The 20,624-nt window shown below is 36.8% G+C and overlaps 1 protein-coding gene across 1 annotated transcript; it reads right to left on the bottom strand.

Moving 5' to 3' along the window:
- Nucleotides 1–737: 737 nt before the first annotated feature.
- Nucleotides 738–19,861, bottom strand: LOC113079795 (kinesin-1 heavy chain-like). The gene is made up of 26 exons (XM_026252017.1): nt 19,643–19,861; nt 14,711–14,798; nt 14,296–14,369; nt 13,947–14,051; nt 12,565–12,613; nt 12,402–12,457; nt 12,240–12,327; nt 11,880–12,004; nt 11,562–11,666; nt 9,636–9,781; nt 9,406–9,554; nt 9,126–9,316; nt 7,788–7,856; nt 7,306–7,512; nt 6,863–7,006; nt 6,082–6,267; nt 5,738–5,855; nt 5,522–5,574; nt 5,232–5,341; nt 5,051–5,152; nt 4,900–4,960; nt 4,754–4,825; nt 4,164–4,268; nt 3,866–4,082; nt 3,586–3,721; nt 738–3,481 (listed from the first exon to the last, which is right to left on the bottom strand). The coding sequence occupies exons 1-25, from the start codon at nt 19,766–19,768 to the stop codon at nt 3,591–3,593; spliced, it is 2,877 nt and encodes a 958-aa protein (XP_026107802.1). The 5' UTR covers nt 19,769–19,861; the 3' UTR covers nt 738–3,481; nt 3,586–3,590.
- Nucleotides 19,862–20,624: the final 763 nt, after the last annotated feature.

The following is a 20,624-nucleotide window of genomic DNA, read 5'->3' as shown; positions in this document are numbered from 1 at the left end:
GATACCACTTTCCTCAAGTGCTCTAACATCAGTCAAATCCCAATCAATTTAATCTGCACCAATGCAAAATTTCACCACACTGACAGAAGCAACGTGTTCCTCTGTTTATCTGTCAAGTCCTTTCTGAAACATTTGTGAAATTAATGAAAACAAAGCAATTAAGTGTAATTTTCCCTATTTTTATTTTAAATGTGCATGGTAAAGTTTATCAAATTATTTTATTGTTTCAAAAATTAGTAATATATGATAAAAAAAACAAAGCAGCAAAACTACTTTTATATAATTTTCTTCAACATGGATAAAAATTTTCTTGAGAAGCAAATCAGAAATAAAAAATTCTGCATTTCCATAATATTTTATATATACACGTATACATATATGAGAAAGAGAGAGGTCTTTACAGTATGTTTATGTTTTTAAAAGTATGTAAAAATACATAGACACACTTAGGTAGAATATGTATCAAAACCGTTTTATCTTTTAATCTTTTAAAAGTTTTTATCTTTTTAACAAGCCCAGGCTTGATAAATAGAAGAAAACTGCATTTCTTTTTCAATGCTTCCCCCACATGGTCCTTACACACATTGATCAAAGTAACTAAATTAAAATGTAATTAGTTCCAATCATTTTTTTTTTCCTATAAGCCTGTGGACATATGGCTACACGTGGTTCTACATCTACAAAAAAAGATGATAGCTTAGCATGCAACTCTCAAGAGCAAAACCAAACATACTCCGTGTGTTTTACCTTATACTTTATTTGCGTTTCATGTCAAGGGTGAAAACTTGCCTACAGTAAGCAACTAAAGGAAATATACACAGCAATTCAATCTACACTCTGAAGAGCCAACTGTACACATTATCTGAGCACAATTACATCTTTCCTTTAGAGTCATTTAAACAGAGCAACTGTTTTCCCCGGCAAATGTTAAAAATGCAGATTCAAGGCAAAATAAAATACAAAAAAACAATGATACAGTCTTCAAATCACATGACCTCCGGCTGTAGCTCCTCAATAACAATAATTACAGGATTCAGTGAGAAATTTGATGTTTGAGATGCAAGTTTTCTCCAAGTGCGTTTTTCAAATGAGATGGTAATATTTTAAAGTGCTTTTAAAAGATTAAATGCGGCGAACAAGACAAGCGTTAGACAAATGAGCATTAAACAATGAAATAAAACTGGAGAACTGTTGAGTGCCGTCGCTTTTCTTCAGTACAGCGAAACTTGCACGACACCAGACTCATATTGCACACAAGAGGTCATAAAACACCATCTTCAATATCCCGCCGCTACAGTACTACAGTCATTGACAAGACACCTAGTAGGATCTGGATCCAAATACATGGAAAACCAGAGGACAATGGAAAACAAGTACACTGGAATATATATATACTTCAAAAAAGATAGACAAAAGAAACTCAACTGCAAAATCCCTAGTCTATAATAAAACAGAAATAAATAAAACATTACCTAGTTGCAAGTGCAACAAAATGAAAACATGACCTAAAATGATTAAATAAACCCCACCCACCATTAAATAAGCCCCACCCATTAACATTAGTGAATGAAAGGCAGTAACGTCGTGCTGAATGAAAAGCATTTGAACTGTAGAGAGCCAATCAGCAGGTCTATATAAGCCAAACGCAAAAACACAAGGCAACCAAAACCACAATCGCCAGAACTAAATGATGTATGGGTTTCCCTGGGTTGTTTGCAATGCTCCAACCACTGAAGATTCAAATCGCAAAACTTCAAAATATGAACCCTATAATGGACTAAACTGTACCAAAACACAAGTCAAATCAAAAGGTAAAAACTCAGGAGTGTAGGTACATTGTGAATTCAATGGCTGTCTGACCATTGCACAAACCGCGCTCCAACAAAACCACAAAATGACACTATACAAGGTGTAAAACTAACCTTTGTCTCTAAAGGGGACAAGGACGGGATGTGATCATTTCCCATTACCCAAATATGAAACCTTTGTCACCATTTACTCAACTCTCATGCAGTCCCAAACCCTAATAAATGTAGCTTTTCTGTAAAATAATAACAAGTAGTGAAAAGGATTTCCAAAAACTAAATAAGACAAACCTATGAAAATCTAATTTCCTCAAATAATGCATGTTGTCATGTTGTGGCAGGTGTGATGTCAATGATGCCGAATGTTATTACATCTCAATCAAATGACAAAGCACGAAGGGCAAGATCTGAAGTGAATATTGACTTAAGAAGACGTGAAATTAAAATCTCTGAATGGTATTTTGTGATATTCTGGAGCATGAAATTGTCTATGTCTATGCCTTCTAATTAAAAAAATTAAAATAAAACAGGAAAAATGCAAACGTTGGGATATCCTTTCATGTAGGATGAAAGAAAAGTCTAGCAGGTTTGGAACGGCATGTGGATGAATACATAATAATCTAAGTGTTCATTGTTGGGTCAACAATCTCTAAAATTAAAAACTAGGTTCCCTGCCTACTAAAAACAATGTAACCGCAACCTTGCCTGGGAATATTTTTGGAAAAACTAAGAGAAAAATTCCACACACATGATTATTGAGCTACGGAGCAGCATCGATACAACAAACTCTACCTGTTTAAGCCGTGAGAACTGAAGTTAAATATTGAAATGAGCACATGACATTAGTATTATTATTAACCTAGCTACAACTCATCTAAAAGCTCAGGCTGTGACATACACAGCTCTTTACTTCGTAACAATGATTACTTGTTTTGTGTTTGTACAGTGCTTTAAATATACCTGCAGCTCAGGTGCTTCTACATCAAGCAGTTCCATGAAATGAGAACTAAAAGGCTGCATCTCGTTAGTCTACTTTCAGACGACCCTTTCATCATAATTTAAATCTTTCTTCTGAACATCACTACAAAAACTAGTTCAATGGTTCATATATACAGTTCAACTGTAGTGTTTATCTCACGTATTTAGGTGAAATGTTCAATAGAAGTTTCTCAAAGCAAGAGAGAACAAGCAAACTCTCTAAACAAACCCAAAATGAGAACGCACATAAATAAGGCTCAAATAGTAGGTTTTTTGTTTTCTTTGTTTGTTTGTTCTTTTCCCATTTTTCATTAATTTCTGCCTTTTTTATTCTTTTGCAATTTTGTAATACATTCAACTTGGCACAGTGAGGGACGTGGAGAGCGGGATGTGAGCAGAAACCTACTGTGCAAGAGTGAAGAGACACACGCTAGTTACACACGTTTCCACTGGTGCAAAAAGCCTGATTTTTTTTTTCCTTTACATTTTTAAAGGGAAGATATAAGAGATCAGAATGGAGGAACATCTGTACAGCCCAGAGACGGTGATATTATTTCATGTTTCATACACATATATACTTATATTCATTTTCATATGTATAGTATTGAACCCTCCCGTGCTGTGGAATGCCTGTTCAGCTTTTTGGGATGATATCAGCTTCAGCTGGGGCTACTGGGGTTAAATTCAGCATTCAACAGCTGGAAAAAGTGAGAAAGAGAGAGAGAGAGAGAGAGAGGGTGAAAAAGAAGACCCTTTTTCCCATTTTACTAACCCATTTGACCTATTCGCAGCATGTACTCACTTATTTTACTGTTTGACTACGCCTCCACCACGGATGCCCACTGATTGGTTGTTCTGGAAGAGCCCCGCCCCTGAGCGGTTGACATTGGGGTGGGTGGGTGAGGCGACAGGGGGCTGACCGGGTCTGATTGGCTTGGCTGTGATAGGAGGAAATTAATAGTTAGTCAAGACAGAAAACAACTTTTGATTATTATTAAGCTGTTCTACTAAATCTATCAATCAAAAATCGCTCTTAAAAGACAGAAGGCTGGAATTTATTATACACTTATGTGTGTGCTAACCGATCTGTGCGGAGTGTCCTCTGCGGGCCATGTTCTTGGCTCTGACGGCCTCTTTAATGCGGTCCACCTCCTGTTGGTAGCGTTTGCGGTCACGGGCTGCGTTCTCTTTGGCCTCTTTGAGCGCAGACTCCAGAGCCTTCACGCGCTCCGCTGTCGCCCGCAGGCGCTTCTCCAGCTTGGGCAGCTCACAGCGCAGGTCAGCGTTATCACGCACCAGCTGGACAAAGGAACGAAGGACCACAGTAAGCATGTGTGTTTTGGGAGCACACCCATGTTGATGTTCTGAGTGTGTGTTCACCTGCTTGTGCACTTTAGTGAGCTGCTCAAGGTTGTTCTCAAGGAACGAGATCTTCTGTTTTTGTGCCGCACTGCCACCAGTGTCATCGGAGTCAATCTCTGCACTCTGAAAAATATGTTAATGCATAATTCAGGCATGTCAATAAAGCCATAACTGGAGTTTATGACATCCATTAGCTTTGATGGCAGCGATGTAAACTAAAGGCTACTAGCCCTAAAAAAAAAAAAAAAAAAAAAAAAGAATAAAAGGATAATCAATAAAAATTAAAGGTAAATAAAAAGTGTAATAAAATTCTAATAACAGTAATAAAAACATAATTGTCACAAATTTTAAACTTCAAGTAAAATAAATCATACAATCATTTAAGAATTATAACAAATAAATAATTAAATGTAAAATATTACAAATAAATTTAAACTTCAACAGGAAATTAATCAACGGAAAATGTGTTTTAAAAAAGACACCTATACTCAAGAACCTAGAAAACCATCAAAAGTCCAATGTTAAGCTTTTAATAGTAACTTATCCACATTGAAACTATGTAATTATCAGGAGAAATTAAGAGAAGAATGTGTACGCAATGGTTGTACCTTCTTCACCCGTGTGGCCAGATCCTGAACAAAGAGTTTCCTCAGGTTATGAAGAGTCTGTAGCTCTTTGGCCTGAGGAGAAGAGAGCGATCAGAGCGTGCACACATGCAGACCAAGATGCAAGAAACATGAAGAAAATGACCTACCACTGTCTCCTCCAGGCCTTTGAGATCCTGTCTGGCCTGTTCCCTTCTGTCCTGCATCACCCTGTAAACATATTTGAGCATTAGCATACCAGACCCATTTTTGGCACATGTGCATCTACTCAAACGTCTTCATTATCAATGTGTGTCGTACGTGAGCTCGTGCAGTTTGCGGCTCTTCTCCTGGTCAGTGGTTTTGAGTTTCTCATGCTCCACCTTCAAGCGCTCTTGCTCCAACATGATCTTCTGGTTCTGACTGTAGCCAGAAAACAAAGGATAAATGAGCCCATGTGGCCTTGATTCAGTACCTGAAGATGTGTATGTTTATGTCTTACTCCTGCAGTTCAGTGATGAGTTTCTCTTTGGTCTCCAGCTCGTCTCTCAGGTTGCTCAGCTGTTTCTGATGAGCTTCTCTGTGGTTCTGAATCTGCTGCTCAACGGCATCCTGTCCAAACGTGCAGAAAAAGAAACTATGAATTACAAACTCTCTTTTAAAATAAATGAAACATCTCTTAAAAGCCCCCTTTCTGAATCTTGCAATCTAAATGATTCACCTGAAAGAAAATATATAAACAGTACATAGTTCAATGAGCAAAATGTTATTATGTTGTTATAAAATGCTTACCTTGACATTAGCACTTTGTATCTCATTCTCCTTCTCCATTGTATTAACTTTCTCTGCACAGGGAAAAATAAAAAACTTATTTTACACACAAACACAGTCTCACCACAAGAGGGCAGTAAAAGTTGGTCTGTCTGACCCACACTGTTTTTTAAATGGGTATCAAAATGCATTTATAAGAGAAAAGAAAAAAAAAAAAGCATGCTTGTGTATTTGTACCCTGTGTGCTGAGTTTGACCAGTTCCTCATTGAGAGAGTCTACGTTCTCCTCTAGCTGTCTCTTCTTGTGTTCAATGTTTTGCAGGTACTCCGTCAGGGACTTGATCTTTGCTTCATACTGTAAACAAAAAGAAATAAATCTCAGGATCTTTTTAAAGCTTCCTTCTAGTGTTGTAATGGAGAGCATGTGGTGTTTCCATTTAGCTACAGTCATACATTAATGATCTAATAAACATAATTATGCTTTAACTAGACGAAGAGCTGCGTGAGCGCTCTAAAACTAAAGAAACTAAAACAGGTTTGAAATGTTCGAAGACTTTTGGATGAACTACTCTTGCATTTACCTGAGAGATACGGAGCTGGCAGGCAGCGAGCTCTTTCTCGTTCTCATCCATCTTCTTGTTGCTCTCAGCCTGAACGCTTTCCAGCTGTTTGCTGCGCTTCACCAGAGTCTTCACCTCCGACTTCATCTTACTGATGTACAGACGAGCCACGGTGAACTCTTCATCAATGAGACCTCCACCCTCATGCTGCGGTGACAACACGAGGACAGAGAAAGGAAGAAATCGTTGAGGTTAGAGAAGAGGGTGAACAGTTAAAACAGGAATATAACAAGCAAAGATGAAGAGACAAAATATTAAAGGAAAAAAAGTTTCATAAAGGAAAAAAAATATGTACCACATTTTCCGGGCTAGAAGTCACATTTTTTTTCCATTTTTTTTCATAGTTTGGCTGTTCCTGCGACTTATAGTTAGGTGTGACTTATTTATCAAAATTTATTTGACATGAACCAAGAGAAATGAACCAATAGAAAACACTACCGTCTCCAGCAGCCAGAGGGCGCTCTATGCTGCTCAGTTCTCCTGTAGTCTACACTGAAGACATTGAGCGCCCTCTCGTGGCTGTAGATGGTAATGTTTTCTCTTGGTGCTTGGTTCTAAATAAATGCGACTTATATTCCAGTGCGACTTATAAATGTTTTTTAATTCATCATGACATATTTTTGGACTGATGCGACTTATACTCAGGTGCGACTTCTAGTCCGAAAAATACGGTATGTATATAAAATGTGAAAGAGAGGCTATTACAAGAACTTAAGTTTTTTTTTTTTTGCTGCCTTTTTACCTTAATGTCATTGCTGCCTACGGCGATGCCAATCTCTGCCAGGTCTTTAAGCAGCGATGACATCATCTCCGTGACTCTCTTCTTCTGATGGTTGGTCATTTCCTTCAGTTTCTGCAGCTCAGAGTCGATGGATGCAAGAACGCTCTGCAACAACACACAGCTCAGATCAGCAACCAGTCCCAAGACATTCTAGTTACCCGGTCACGTTACATATATTACTACACAATTTTATATATAATAATTAATGGTTTATCTTTCGTATTGTTAATTATACATCATGAACATTATTATAATTACTATTACTTGACAACATTAGATTTTATGTGTCTTCTAAAGATTCAAATCTAACTTGATGTCTAGACAAAAAGCAGGCAAAAGAAAATCACAACTTTTTGGTGAAGGTGAATGAAACAATAGTGAAGAGAGTAGTGTTTTCTCCTCACAGATTTCTGGTTGAGCTCTTCATTCAGGGCTTCAAACTCCTTGGTCTTGTCCTCCACCTCCTGACTCTTCTGATCATAGTTGACTGCGAGCTCCTCCAGGGCCTGCAGCACCTCCTTCACCTCCTCTTTAGACGCCTCGTTCTCCATCTGAAGACGGGTGAGCTCCGCCTGCAGGTTGTCATGGTCCCTTCGCGTTGAGACCAGCAGCTACAACACAAAGATTTTTGTGTCGGATCATCCGTGTCAAATTATTGAGGAGAGAGAAGAGGGGAACGTGATGGGAACTCAACACAACATGTAAGGAGCACGTGCACTAGACCAGAACGTTATTTATTATTTATAGCTTTTAATGGCAAAGGGTAAACCCCAGCTCCTAAGTTTTTAGTCTCTAGATAATTCACAGCCAACTAGTAGACAGGACACTCTTCTTAATAATGGGAAAATAAGGTAAATCTGATGTGTGGTTCGTGTTTGAGTCTGACCTCTTCCTGATCCAACATCTGCTGCTTGAGTTTCTCAGCCAGCTGAGACTGCTGATTTATCTCATCATCCTAAAAGCAGACAGCAGGGAGTGAGAGAAACACAGAATGAATGTAATGAATGAGAGCACGCGAGCGCTGAATGGTTTAAATACTGGAAATAAAAAAAAAAAAATTATGAACTTTAGTGACGATGCGACACTGCCTCAATTGTGCAAGTGACAATTCCTGTGTCAACTGTGCAGCTCACTTAGTGCAGACAATAGTTGTGATTTGAAGCCATTTGCACATTATGAGAGAAAATCTCGATCACGATTTTTGTCAAATAATTTCTCACAGAAAGTTTACAAATTACTTTAGAAGCTATTTAATGAAGACATATAAATTTTACTTCACCTTCGGCATTCAACAACTTCACTGAGACGGTGCCTTACCTCTCAAGGCAGGTGCGTCATGAGCTTGAAATCGTTTTTTTTTTTTTTTAAGATCGGTCTTTTTAGAGACCACCGATTGAACATCCCAAAGTGATTATTGTCCGATATTGATCAGTAGCGGAACAATCAGAGTAACCCTATTTTAATGTTTTCTACTTGAAGAGATTTTAAAATGTATTTTATTCCTTTAATTAGCGTGTTTTCCGGACTATAAGTCACACTTTTTTTCATAGTTTGGTTGGTCCTGCGACTTATAGTCAGGTGCGACTTATTTATCAAAATTAATTTGACATGAACCAAGAGAAATGAACTAAGAGAAATGAACCAATAGAAAACATTATCGTCTATGGCCGCTAGGGGGCGCTCTATGCTGCTCAGTGCTCCTGTAATCTACACTGAAGACATAGAGCGCCCTCTCGCGGCTGTAGACTAACATTTTCTCTTGGTTCTAAATAAATGAGACTTATAGTCCAGTGTGGCTTATATATGTGTTTTTCCTCATCATGACGTAGTTTTGGACTGATGCAACTTATACTCAGGTGCGACTTATAGTCCGAAAAATACGGTAAAAGCTGAATTTTCAGCACCATTCCTCCAGTCTTCACTGTAACATGATCCTTGAGGAATCATTCTAATATGCTGCCCATTTGCTTTCTGATTATTATTAATATTGAAAACAGTTGTGCTGCTTAAACTTTTTGTGGGAATTGTGATATACATGTTATTTTCGTCAAGATTTTTTCAATAGAAAGATCAAAAGGACAGCATTCATTAAAAAACAGAAAACTCTTTACGGTCACATTTGATCAATTTAAGACATCCTTGTTAGATAAAAGTGTTAAATCTGGAAATTGCCAAATATCTCAAAATGGCCATAAATGGCAAAAGCATCAGTGGTTCATCTTACCTTATCATCAAGCTGTTTGAAAAGTTTGGCCAATTCAGCCTCACACTTATCACGCTCCGCGTCAGTGAATTTAAGGCCGGGCATGCTGGGAGACGAGGTGAATTTATCATTATTCATCACATTATCCAGGGCCAGAACATCAGCGTTTGCCTTCTCCTTATCGTACTGCTCCTCAGTGGGAACACTCTCACCTAAAACACACACAAAACACAGTTCGGTTGTGTGCAGTTATCACTGAACACAGCTGAATGAGTAGGAAGCGTGTGTGTCGTCACAGTACCGTTCCTCCAGCGGTTGAGCTCGTTCTCCAGCCAGGTGATGGTGTTCTTTAGGGTCTTGTTCTTCTCTTTCTCCTTCTCATATTTCTTCTTCCACTGCTCAGCAGTCAGCTCCACGTTCACACACACGGTGTTCTTGATGGTCTTTGCTCTGAAAACAGAAAAAAAAGAATTACTTAGCGCTCAAAACAAAAGTTTCGTTAAAACTCTCAGTGTGTGTGTATCTCATCACCTCTGTCCGAACATGAGCGTAGTTTTGGTCTCGGCCTCGTTGAAGGAGGATGGAGAGCAGCAGATCACTATAGTGGTCCTGCAGTTTCCCCCCAGCGAATCCTGCAAGATCCTCGTCATCTTACTGTCTCTGTAGGGAATGTACGTCTGACAGGGCAAAGAAATATTCATTCATTAGCCTTCTATCTAAGAAAAAACTAACTTTCTGCTGTATTACTAAAAAGGCATATTATTATCCAATGCAGAGTTCAAAAATATATTACTTTTTTTTTTTTATCATGTACAGTTTTTTTTCCATATATATATATATATATATATATATATATATATATATATATATAATATTATAAATACATGTATCAGCTTTAATGTATTTATCAGAACATAAAATAAACATACATAAACATACAATGAACTTTGCATATACAAGTTATAAATAAGTTGTTATAAGTTATTTTTATTCTGTAATTTTCTGTTGCTGTTTGGATGTATTAAAACACCCACAGATGCAGCAGAAAAATCTGAGCAACATCTTAATTTTCTTCCATAATTATAACCTTGCAATCAGGATAATGCATTAAATAATATCTCCAGAATCATTAATGTGGGAATCGGCTAAAAACTGAACAAACAGTTGCAATTTGGCTCTAAATTATGTATTTGTAGCAGTTTATCTGGTGATTAAGGGATAATACGAAACTTCTTCACCTAACTGGTTTTATATAACAATTAGGGATGGGCATGATTAATCGACGATCGATAATTGATCGTTAAGATTTTCCTCGATCATGTTAATTTGTTATCGATTAATCTAAAGCATTTTTTTTAATCTAATGCAGGTTGCGTTGCGTAGTGCGAGTCTTGAAGCAATTAAATGAATTTCACTGTGTGGCAGCAATTAAATATTTTACCACCAGGGTGCAATATTTGACACCCTACTCGGTTATCTGTGATCTTCCGTTTTGATTTCAAAGAATAATCATGAAGATGTAACGGCGAAGTGTGGCGTGGGACCATTTTGATTTAAAAAGCGAACTAGTTAACTGCAAACATTGCGATGGGGTGTTTAAGTACAACTCGGCCACGACTCAAATGATGTACCTGTGCATCCCGGCAACGTCAGTTCCCTCAGAGCGGGTGTTTTCGGCGGCTGGACTGACGGTCACCATGGTTGCGGTCGCGTCTGACACCAGATCATGTTAACATGCGGTATTTCTCAGCAAAAATTCGTAGACTCGTGCAGAAGTTGTATGCTAGTTATTAAAGTTATTTTTCATGAGGCTTTAAGTAGCATAATTTGTTACGTTAGCGTAATTGTTAGGAAGGCTAATATCTGGCCTTTTCTTCTGGCTTGGATAGTTTTGAGTTACATTTTAACAAAATCTTTCAGATCTAAGTATTATAATGTTTTTTTAATGTTATTGTTTAACATGATTCTTTTATCATTATTATTATTTTGGAACAAATGAGGTCTCTGTTTAAGAACGCCTGCTAGCAGCTGCAGGTTCCGCTGCTTTAGAGCACTGCATATGCACGCGGATATATGTTCGGTTTGCCTGAACGTAGTTTAACTGTCTGCCACAAATTGATCTTGTAATAAAGGTCTCACCGAGGAAAAACACGCTGTATTTTTGTATTCATTGCATTTTTTTATTATAAAAAATAAATAATTATATTATAAAAAATATTAATGATTAATCGATAGTCGATCGTTAATTCTCCCGACGATCGACTAAGAAAATTTAATCGAATGCCCATCCCTAATAACAATAGCATATCACATTTTGTAATAAAGGTGCTTGAGACAAACGCTCTCTCATTGGAATCGGCACCCCAAAATTAGTACGAATCAAGCGTTGGATTGCATTTAGCAAATATGATGCAGGGCAGTGAAATGTACAACTGTCCGACTGTACATCACACCTACCGTTCCTTCTGCCAGAGCAGAGATGACGTTTCCCAGAGCGGAAAGAGATTTGTTAATGTTTTTGGCTTCATCCAACACAGCTCCCTCTGCTCCAGTTTTACTGACCTGCAGTCGAAAACATGAAATCAGAGCCAGTGCCGCCACAAATGAAATATTAATAAGCAACTACATCACATATACTATTATGGGTCCTGAAGTGAAACCAGCTGTGAATAAATAACAGAGGTAAAACTTCTTGTGAATGGGTTAAAAAAAAAAATAGACAGAAGAAGTGAAATAGGGAAAACGGAAGTGAAAAGCGAGAAGCAGAAATATTACCTTCTCACTTCCTGCTAAATCCACAAGGTAAAGTTTCCCGCTCAGTTTCTGCTCCGTCTGCGTGTTCTCTTGCTTGACGTTTATCAGGAAGATACTGTGACTCCTGGAGCTGTGCTCGTTCATGTCTGACACGCACCACAGAGAAAGAATACGTTTCCATTTCCACTCAACTTTAAGTGCATGCACACAACAGGACACTCTTTTAGTTGTATAAACATCTCAAAATAAAACAAATAAGAAAGAAGGTCCTTAAACTACTCTGAGTCTAAACTAATATAACTCAACGAGAGCAACAGGTGTGGAAAAGTTCAGCCTGCTAAAAACAGCCATGCAGTGTCTGACTGATTTGCATGGGCTTACTTGTGACAGCCACATGTCTGTTGGATTTGCCTTCATCAATGGTGTCCATCACTTCCTCTGGGCTACACACAAACCGTTCAGTACAACCCTGCAGATGGAGAAAGAGATTTGTACCACTCCTTCACTAATACATGCACAGTTAATTACTGAAACACACCTCACCTTTACATACGGAACTCTGTTCTTATCTTCATGTACTGACAGATTGGTCTTAGATACTGGAAGAAAAAAAAACAGATTATTAATTTTAATATGATTAAACAATTTCTAATAAGTTAAACCATGTAAAAATGATCTAATCTCTATCATATTAAGTCATACGTACCATCCAGCAAATCCCTGATCTTGTCCAGGTAAATCTCAAAATAGGAGACCTGCCAATGCAGAACAGCTCTGTGAATTTCATTACCAGCAGTCTGACATTATTACACTGTTGTTTAAAAGTTTGTTTATATATATATATATATATATATAGATATATATATATATAGATATATATATATATATATATCTATATATATATATATATATTAGTGGTGGGCCGTTTTCGGCATTAACTTGCTGCGTTAACGCGAGACTCTTATCGGGCGATAAAAAAAACAATATCGCCGTTAATCTATTCTCAACGTTGGGTTAGTATCTGGGTCTACAATAAGCAAGCTATGATGACTTTCACCTTGATATTTTATATAACCGACTGGTTGAAGCCAGCCTAACGGACAGCGACACTGAACCAAGCTCTCTTCTGCAAAGTTCTCCTCAAAGTCCCTCTTGCACCGGAACGAACAAATACAAGTCGCAGTTTGAAACAAACAACAAGATGTGAAAGAGCCCGATTCAGTGCTCGCGGTGTTCTGGTGTTCAGGGCTCACGCAGAGGAAGGCGTCTCGAGATGCTAAAAATAAGCGTTTTCAAGTGTTTTGATCAAAACACTTGAACATCGAATTTGCTTATTTTTGCTCTAGTGCCGACAAATGCTCGAAAAAACTGTCAGTTATTTATCAAGTGAAAGTAAACAGTTGAGGAAAAAAAATGGGATGTGTATTATATTGGATGCGTTAATGGTCTCTTAAAGTGACCGAGCCTAATTTAGCTACTGGCTGCTGTAATGTTAATCCAAGAAAATGAAAGAAAGAAAATCACTCACTGCTCTTGACTACTTTGTAGTTTTAACAGTCAAACCAAAAATTATTCAGACACCAGATATATATATAGCAAAACTGTAATAATGTGAGAAATGTTGAAGGTGTCTGAATAAATGTAGGCTTCATTGTATATTTCATTTTTATATTGAATACTATCCAGTGCTTTTTTACATTTAATTATTTAGTTTCTGTACCTTGACACCTACAAACTTGAAAAACTTAAACATTGTGTAAATAGCACAAATAAATAAAAATAAACAAACATACAAATTAGACAATTTCAAACAGGGCCCACTGATACAACCTTCACCGGGTCCCCGCTGACCCCAGCTACTGCCCTGCTCAAGCCTGTTTCACACATAATCTGTCTGCAGTGCGTATGCAGTCCATATTCTGAATGCCGATGGCAGAATTCGAATGAGCCATTTTAATCTAGATTCATCTAGATTAATTTCAAGATTCCTTTCATCTCCAAGATTCCTACTTTTGGTCTTTTGGTCAAGTCATAAATTCTGAAAGTGGGAACTGAATAATTAGCCCTAATTTCTTGTGCATTTCAAACCTTGATATGGAATTCCAGGTTTTCATCCATAGAGTAAATGTAGTTGAATATATCCTGGACGATCCGTGGAATAATGCCCATGCCATCTGGATCATGCAGGTTCCCCTAAACGATCACATAAACAAATATTTAATTGTTGTGATGATTTATGGTACAATAAATGCACTGATAGTCATGACTGGCAAATCTCAAGAAAACAGAATCAGCAAGAAAACAAAACAAAAAAACAATACTTTTTTTTTAAATAGCTAATTGTTGAAAATCATACTGCCTGTTGCTAAAAAAAAAAAAAAAAAAAAAAAAAAAAAGATAAGAAATTCTTTAAGACTCAGAATTAGTTTATTCTCACCTCCATGGTGTGTGTTTTTCCAGAAGAGGTTTGCCCATAAGCAAATATTGTACCGTTATAACCCTCAAGCACATCTGCAGGGCACAACACAGCAAAACATTCCAGTTTAATACAAATAAACAAATAATTTGTTTATGATTTAATGCTGCAGCAATGGCTTACACATGGCAAAAACAATCCAACTGAATCACCCAATTCAATCAACATTCTTACAATATAATGTTCACAAGGTTTTAACAATTGTGTCTTAAGTCAAAATACAAAAAAAAAGATGAATATCAATATCTTAATATAAATACATTATTAAAGATCAAATATTAAAGGCATCATGAAAGTTTTTGTTTGGGAGTCAATTAATTATATCTACTTCCTGAATCATGATCTGGTTGTTGTGTCTCCTGGAGGACTTTCTCACCTTTAACGATCTTCTGAGCACAAGCGTTGTAAACCTGCTCCTGAGTAGTGTTAGACTGAAACACCCGATCAAACATATATGGCTTTCCCTGAAAAGAGAGAGACAGACAATAAATGATACATTGTTATGATATATATATATATATATATATATATATATATATATCTGTGTGTGAGTGTTGAGTCAGTTAGAAATACCAAGGGTCCAACAAAACAAGGGGAATCTGCTTTTAATTATTAATCCACCCTCATGTGCTAAAGCATTAGCAAAATTTAAATCTAGACTCAAAACTCATCTGTTGAGCTGTGCATTTATTGAATGAGCACTGTGCAAGGTCCGAAATGATCGCACTGTATTTTATGCAACCCATTTTATTAATTTGATATATTTTTAAATCCTTTTCGAAGTTTTTAAATTCCTTGTATATTATTTTTGTGATTTTTTTTTAAAATTATTATTATTATTTTTTTTTTATGTAAAGCACTTTGAATTACCATTGTGTATGAAATGTGCTATATAAATAAACTTGCCTTGTGTTGTGTGTAGGGGTATAACGATTCACTTGTTTTCTCGATGCATCAATTACAAACCCAGACGATTCATATCCATCGATCTTGAAACATGATTTTTGAATCGTGAATCGCCGATCTCGGAAAGTAATTGATTCAAAATTCTAAGAATCGAATGAATCACGATTTCTATAGCGATTCAATGGTTTCAAAATATATACACATTCAATTACTACACGCACAAATCAATGGAGACCTTGAAGAGTGTTCGTGAATCGTGCCTCTAATCTGTCTTAAACTAGAATGTAACAATGAACAAATGTTTTTTTTCTTTATAACCTTTGGTTCTTTAACCATAAAGGCAATGTAATTTGCCCCCTGACTAAACATTTAAAGAATTCAAGGGAAACATTTAAATAATCCTGTGAATGCACTTAAAGAATGCAGAATCTAATCGTTTTAATCTAATCAAATCAAATTAAAAAAAGGATCTTTAAAATGGAAAAGTTCCAGTTCTGAAGTATGTTAATTCATGCACTGGACACTTGGTCAGTTGTGGCATGGAATGTATGCATGTAAATATATATATATATATATATATATAAGTACACACACAGTCATAAGCCTCAAAGTTGATCCTTGAATGTGTTTTGTTTTGAATGTGGTTGAATGTGATCCTGTGCTGTTTTTTTTTTGAGAAATGTCTTACACCTAAGAGAATAAACTAAGCATGAACCTCATTACTACAGGCTAAAAAATATATATCCTTCCCTCCAGTTACAAATGGCTCGAACCTTTAATACAAACAGCAGTAAATCAGGTATGAGATTCAGCTGTTTTAACACAATAAGAGCATTTTATAAGAGGTCTTCTTCCAGACATGAGCTCACTCTGTACAGCTATAAACAGATTTAACAGTGAACGTTGTGTTTATTAGCAGCCTTGATTTCAGAATAATTATTTTTATTTTTTTACTGGTTCTCTAAAGGTATAGCCTAATGACTAGAATTACACCATCTGCAAGAAAAATGTACAAGACAAAGGTATTCTCATCAAATACAGCATAATAACTGTATGCAACTGATTTTTTTACAGTTGATAAATCACTACTACTATTTTATATAAAATGTTAAAAACTGTGAGCTTGTGAATTGTATGTGACAAGATAATACTGAACGCACCTAAATATCTGTACATATTTTACTTTAATAAAAAATGTAACAAGCAAATCAGTCTGCAAGTAATTCAACCAGTTACTGATATGAATCATCTGGACTAGACTGCATCATTAAATGACTCACTCGCCTATATGAAGAAGAAAATAGTGCTTCCTTATAGAAACAGTCAAAAAAAGAGACTCTTTCTCACAGATGACATTGTTTGTCAGCGGGGCATCTCTAAAATAGAGATAAAGGCACACATAATCGACACAAGAAAAGACAAAGTGTTACCAGTTTGAGAATGAATATATTCTTACAATATAATCTCTATTCGGTAGATGGCAACTTTCCTTGATAGCATTAATCTTGAAAATTTCCCTAATTCTCATTAGGAAATAAAAAAATAAACACGGTGATTTGATACCCAAGAGCTTGAAAGAAGAGCCATACAGATTATATGACATAAAAACTGGGTCATGGTCCTTTATTTGTTATCCATGAGCTCTCGGTGTCATTGAATATGAGATATAAAAATACTGCAAGAAAGGAAAAACAAACAAAAACAAGTAGAAGTGAACAAACTGTAATCTGATTTACAAACAAATGACTCTTAAAAGAATCATCTCTTTTGTTTCTTCAGCACTTCTTGGTTTAAATCAGTCTGACAAATTCTTCACCGAATGAACTTTAAAGGTTACAGAAGCAAGTTCAGGGATGAATCGGTTCATTAGCAGGGACACTTCTTCATGATCCTAATTGGTTGACGTGTCCTCTCCACTCCAGACTGACTTCTTATCAACCGTCCAAACGGCAAATTTCCTGACCATGCCACTGTGGCACAGATCTAGATTAACCAGGTGAGGAAACAGCTGTGAACGTAACACAGCTAAACAGATTAGTCTTCCTGACCAACCTCTAACACAACAATACTCTCACATCCACCACAACACAAGCCTACATCGAAATTTCATTTTAACTAGAGGCTTATATTGGAGTTCCATTGCCAATGGAGAAATTAAGATATCTTGGATCTACAAACCTCTATTTGTACACATAATATCAGCAAATGACACAAACACAAAGTGCTGAAATTAATGAGCCTTAAATAACAGTGTGCATAATGTACTGATAATCTTTTATTATCATTTATGTATTTATGCACCATTATTAATAATATAATATGTACATATATTTATATTTTTTATATATTATTTACTGTTCCTGATAAATCAATAAATTCTACCCAGCATGCTGCAGAAACTTTAGAGATTTATGATTTTACAGTTTTGATTTTACATTTTCTCCTCCATCATTACAAATATTAAACATTTTCATTGTCATAATCAAAGACTATTTAAAATATTACTAATGCACAACATCACAGCTTTGGAATCTCAAATGACTTATGTTAAGGTCTTCAGACAATCACAAGACTACATGAAGAGTGTTTTTGTGTAGCCGAATGTCCCGAGGCCTCCTCCACAGCCAGGATTGGAACAGCACTGTTTACAGCTCTCAGTATTCCCAATGAGAGATTATAATTGTGCTCCCAATGGTCACAGAGACAGGAACGATCATCACATGTTAGTTTCAAACATGCATGAGAGCGTGTGCTGTGCTTGCGTAGAGACAAAGAGAGAAAAGGAAGAAACAAGGATAAAAAGAGCTATAATTACAGCTTATTCCCTTATGAACTAACAGTGAAATGAGACGTATATCAACACAACAAGACATGCATAATCCCAATGCTGATGCTAGTATGTGCCGCTGGACAGACCGGTTTGGTTTCCTTCGTTACAGACAAGATTTACTGCCCAGTTTATGACCTTATCAAACTGCTGAAAGCCATTACACCAACACACGCACGCTCCATTACACCAGACTGGGAGAGCTGCTCTGGTGCTTGATGCTGACTTGCTCAAAACAGCTGGAAGACAAAACTCATTTGGCCGACTCTCAAATACACACACACACACAAAACCTGTCAGTGCACTAAGTGTTGGGCAGACAGTACAGTGTCACTGCAGAAATGAAGGCCAGGATGAAAAATTCTAGACGCGTTTTTGCAATTTAACACAGTATGAGAGAAAAACGACCGGGGCAGACTGTCCGGTGTCAACAGCAAAACCACAAAATTGCTCCACCTAATACTCAGCTGCGCACTACAAATACTCCAAGAGGGAACTTTGAGTCATGCCTCAACACCTCGTAAGATTATATTTCACTCTAACAGATAGGCCTATCTATACTGCATTTGGAGTTCATACGAGTACTTTAAATGTATGCAAAACGCCAGAATGAGGATACTTTAGTGCCATTCAATATCTACAATTTCCAGCATTTTTTCCTAACATCCAAAACCGAGAAAAGACTTTGGTGCATTCAAGCCATTCATAATAAGATAATGAATAGCTTTATTTATCATTTACTCTTAACCTCACCTACACATATTTTAATAAACTAACCTAAAACCTGAGATGTAGGAACATTTGGATTATACAGGCCGTAAACAAACAAACAAAATGATTGAAAGAGGGTTGACTTCCATTTCATGCTCTAAAAATACACATGAATTACTTTGTTCCTAATAGAATAATAAAAAAAATAGTAAGGCAAAAAGCAAAAAAAAATAATTAATAAAAAAAATAGTAAAGCCATAATAAATGTCTTGTCTTTGTTCATTCAAGTAACGTTAGGCCAAATCATAACAGACTGACATCAGTGACTTGTATTATCACAGTAATCATTTATAACTCATATTAACGTTTAATTTCGGTATGAAATGTGAAATACGTACATATTTAGTTAGCTTTTGTTGATTTTCTAAATGAAAACAAAGCGATTCATATTAGCACAGGAGCTAGCGGATACTTAACCGTTTAAACATCAAAAATCCATTTCGAAGTGCACTAAAATACAAAATTACGCGCAAAACTCTTAGGTTTTACTGTTTTTAAGCTCAAAATCAAATATTTTGACATTATGCTGCATTAACGTTACATCTGAGGGCTGTTAGCCACCGAACTAACGATGATTTCAAACTCCTTTCCTTACGATTATGTTACTGAACGAAGGCCTCAAGTGCAACATTTCCCGCACAGAACAATTCTAAAATACGCATTACGATCACATTTACACGCAAACAGATCTTAAAGATGATATTTTGTGTCAGGACACGTCTGCAGGTGGTTAGCGGATGCTAATGGAAATGGAAGGCGGGTGTCAGAGCGGAGAGTCACTGTGATATCACGTTATAAACTCACCCCGATGACCACATTATCTTCTCCTTGGAATTTGGGGATGTATTTGTCTCCCCTCATCACCTCCGAACCGTTTAAAGGCCGAAAACGGCACATGACTTTGATGGTGCACTCGGCCGGGTCCGCCATCTTCAGCTGTGAGGAGGAGGAGGAGGATGAGGGACCGTCCTCAGCTCGGTGCGTGTGCTCTGTTTAGGTGGAAGTATGGTTTGACCGAATAGGTTCTGGATGGAGGAAGTGCAGTTGCTGTCACACCCCCTAACAACACCCACACACACAAATACTGAAACAAGCAGGGGCAAGTTGTCACACTGGGAAGCAGTCACAAAGGCTATTTCTTAGTAATTGAGCCCTTTTAAGAAGAATAAAAATGCAACAACCTGGATTTACATGACAGTTTCAAATCAACATTCACAAAAAAAAAAAAAAGAAAGAAAAAGAAACTGTTCTAAAATCACTACTCAATCTTATTGAAACCTTGTGACAACTTGCCCCACGATGAATCAAATGCACTCTTATCAAGTCTCAAATTCTACAACACAACTCCTTGTTTCTGTTTTTGACATTGTACAGTGTTTTATACTGTATACTATTCCAGTAAACATCAATATGGGCACACACACACACACACACACACACACACACACCGCACTATTCTTTGCAGACGCAGCACTGATTCTGGATGATGCAGGGATCTGTTGGATCCTGATGGATGTGTGATGCCAGGGGATGTCCGAGATGCTTTTGCAGAGCTGGAGGCTGAAATCTGCTGGATATTGGATGGTTAAAATTAAACATCCTGTATCAGCTCTGATTCATTCACTTTGATTTAGCATAGGCTTGTTGATGTATTAGTATACAAAGAAAATGTGACAGAGGAATATTCCAGATTCAGAACATAAAGTTAAGTTCTATTACAACATGAATGAAAATAAGTGGCAGTATTATATGCTGAATTCCTGCCAACCATAACGTCATGCTCACA

Source organism: Carassius auratus, unplaced genomic scaffold, assembly GCF_003368295.1.
Source record: "Carassius auratus strain Wakin unplaced genomic scaffold, ASM336829v1 scaf_tig00029225, whole genome shotgun sequence".
Taxonomy (NCBI): Eukaryota; Metazoa; Chordata; class Actinopteri; order Cypriniformes; family Cyprinidae; genus Carassius; species Carassius auratus.
This window is presented reverse-complemented; position numbering and strand designations above follow the sequence as displayed.

Bases quoted from the DNA above. Each gene is read 5' to 3' on its own strand.
- LOC113079795 (XM_026252017.1), bottom strand. From the start codon at position 19,768: ATGGCGGACCCGGCCGAGTGCACCATCAAAGTCATGTGCCGTTTTCGG. The intron at 12,458-12,564 runs GTACGTATGACT...TTTTTCTTCCAG, and splicing joins GATCAGGGATTTGCTGGATG to TATCTAAGACCAATCTGTCA. The intron at 5,153-5,231 runs GTAAGACATAAA...TTCTGGCTACAG, and splicing joins CTCATCACTGAACTGCAGGA to TCAGAACCAGAAGATCATGT.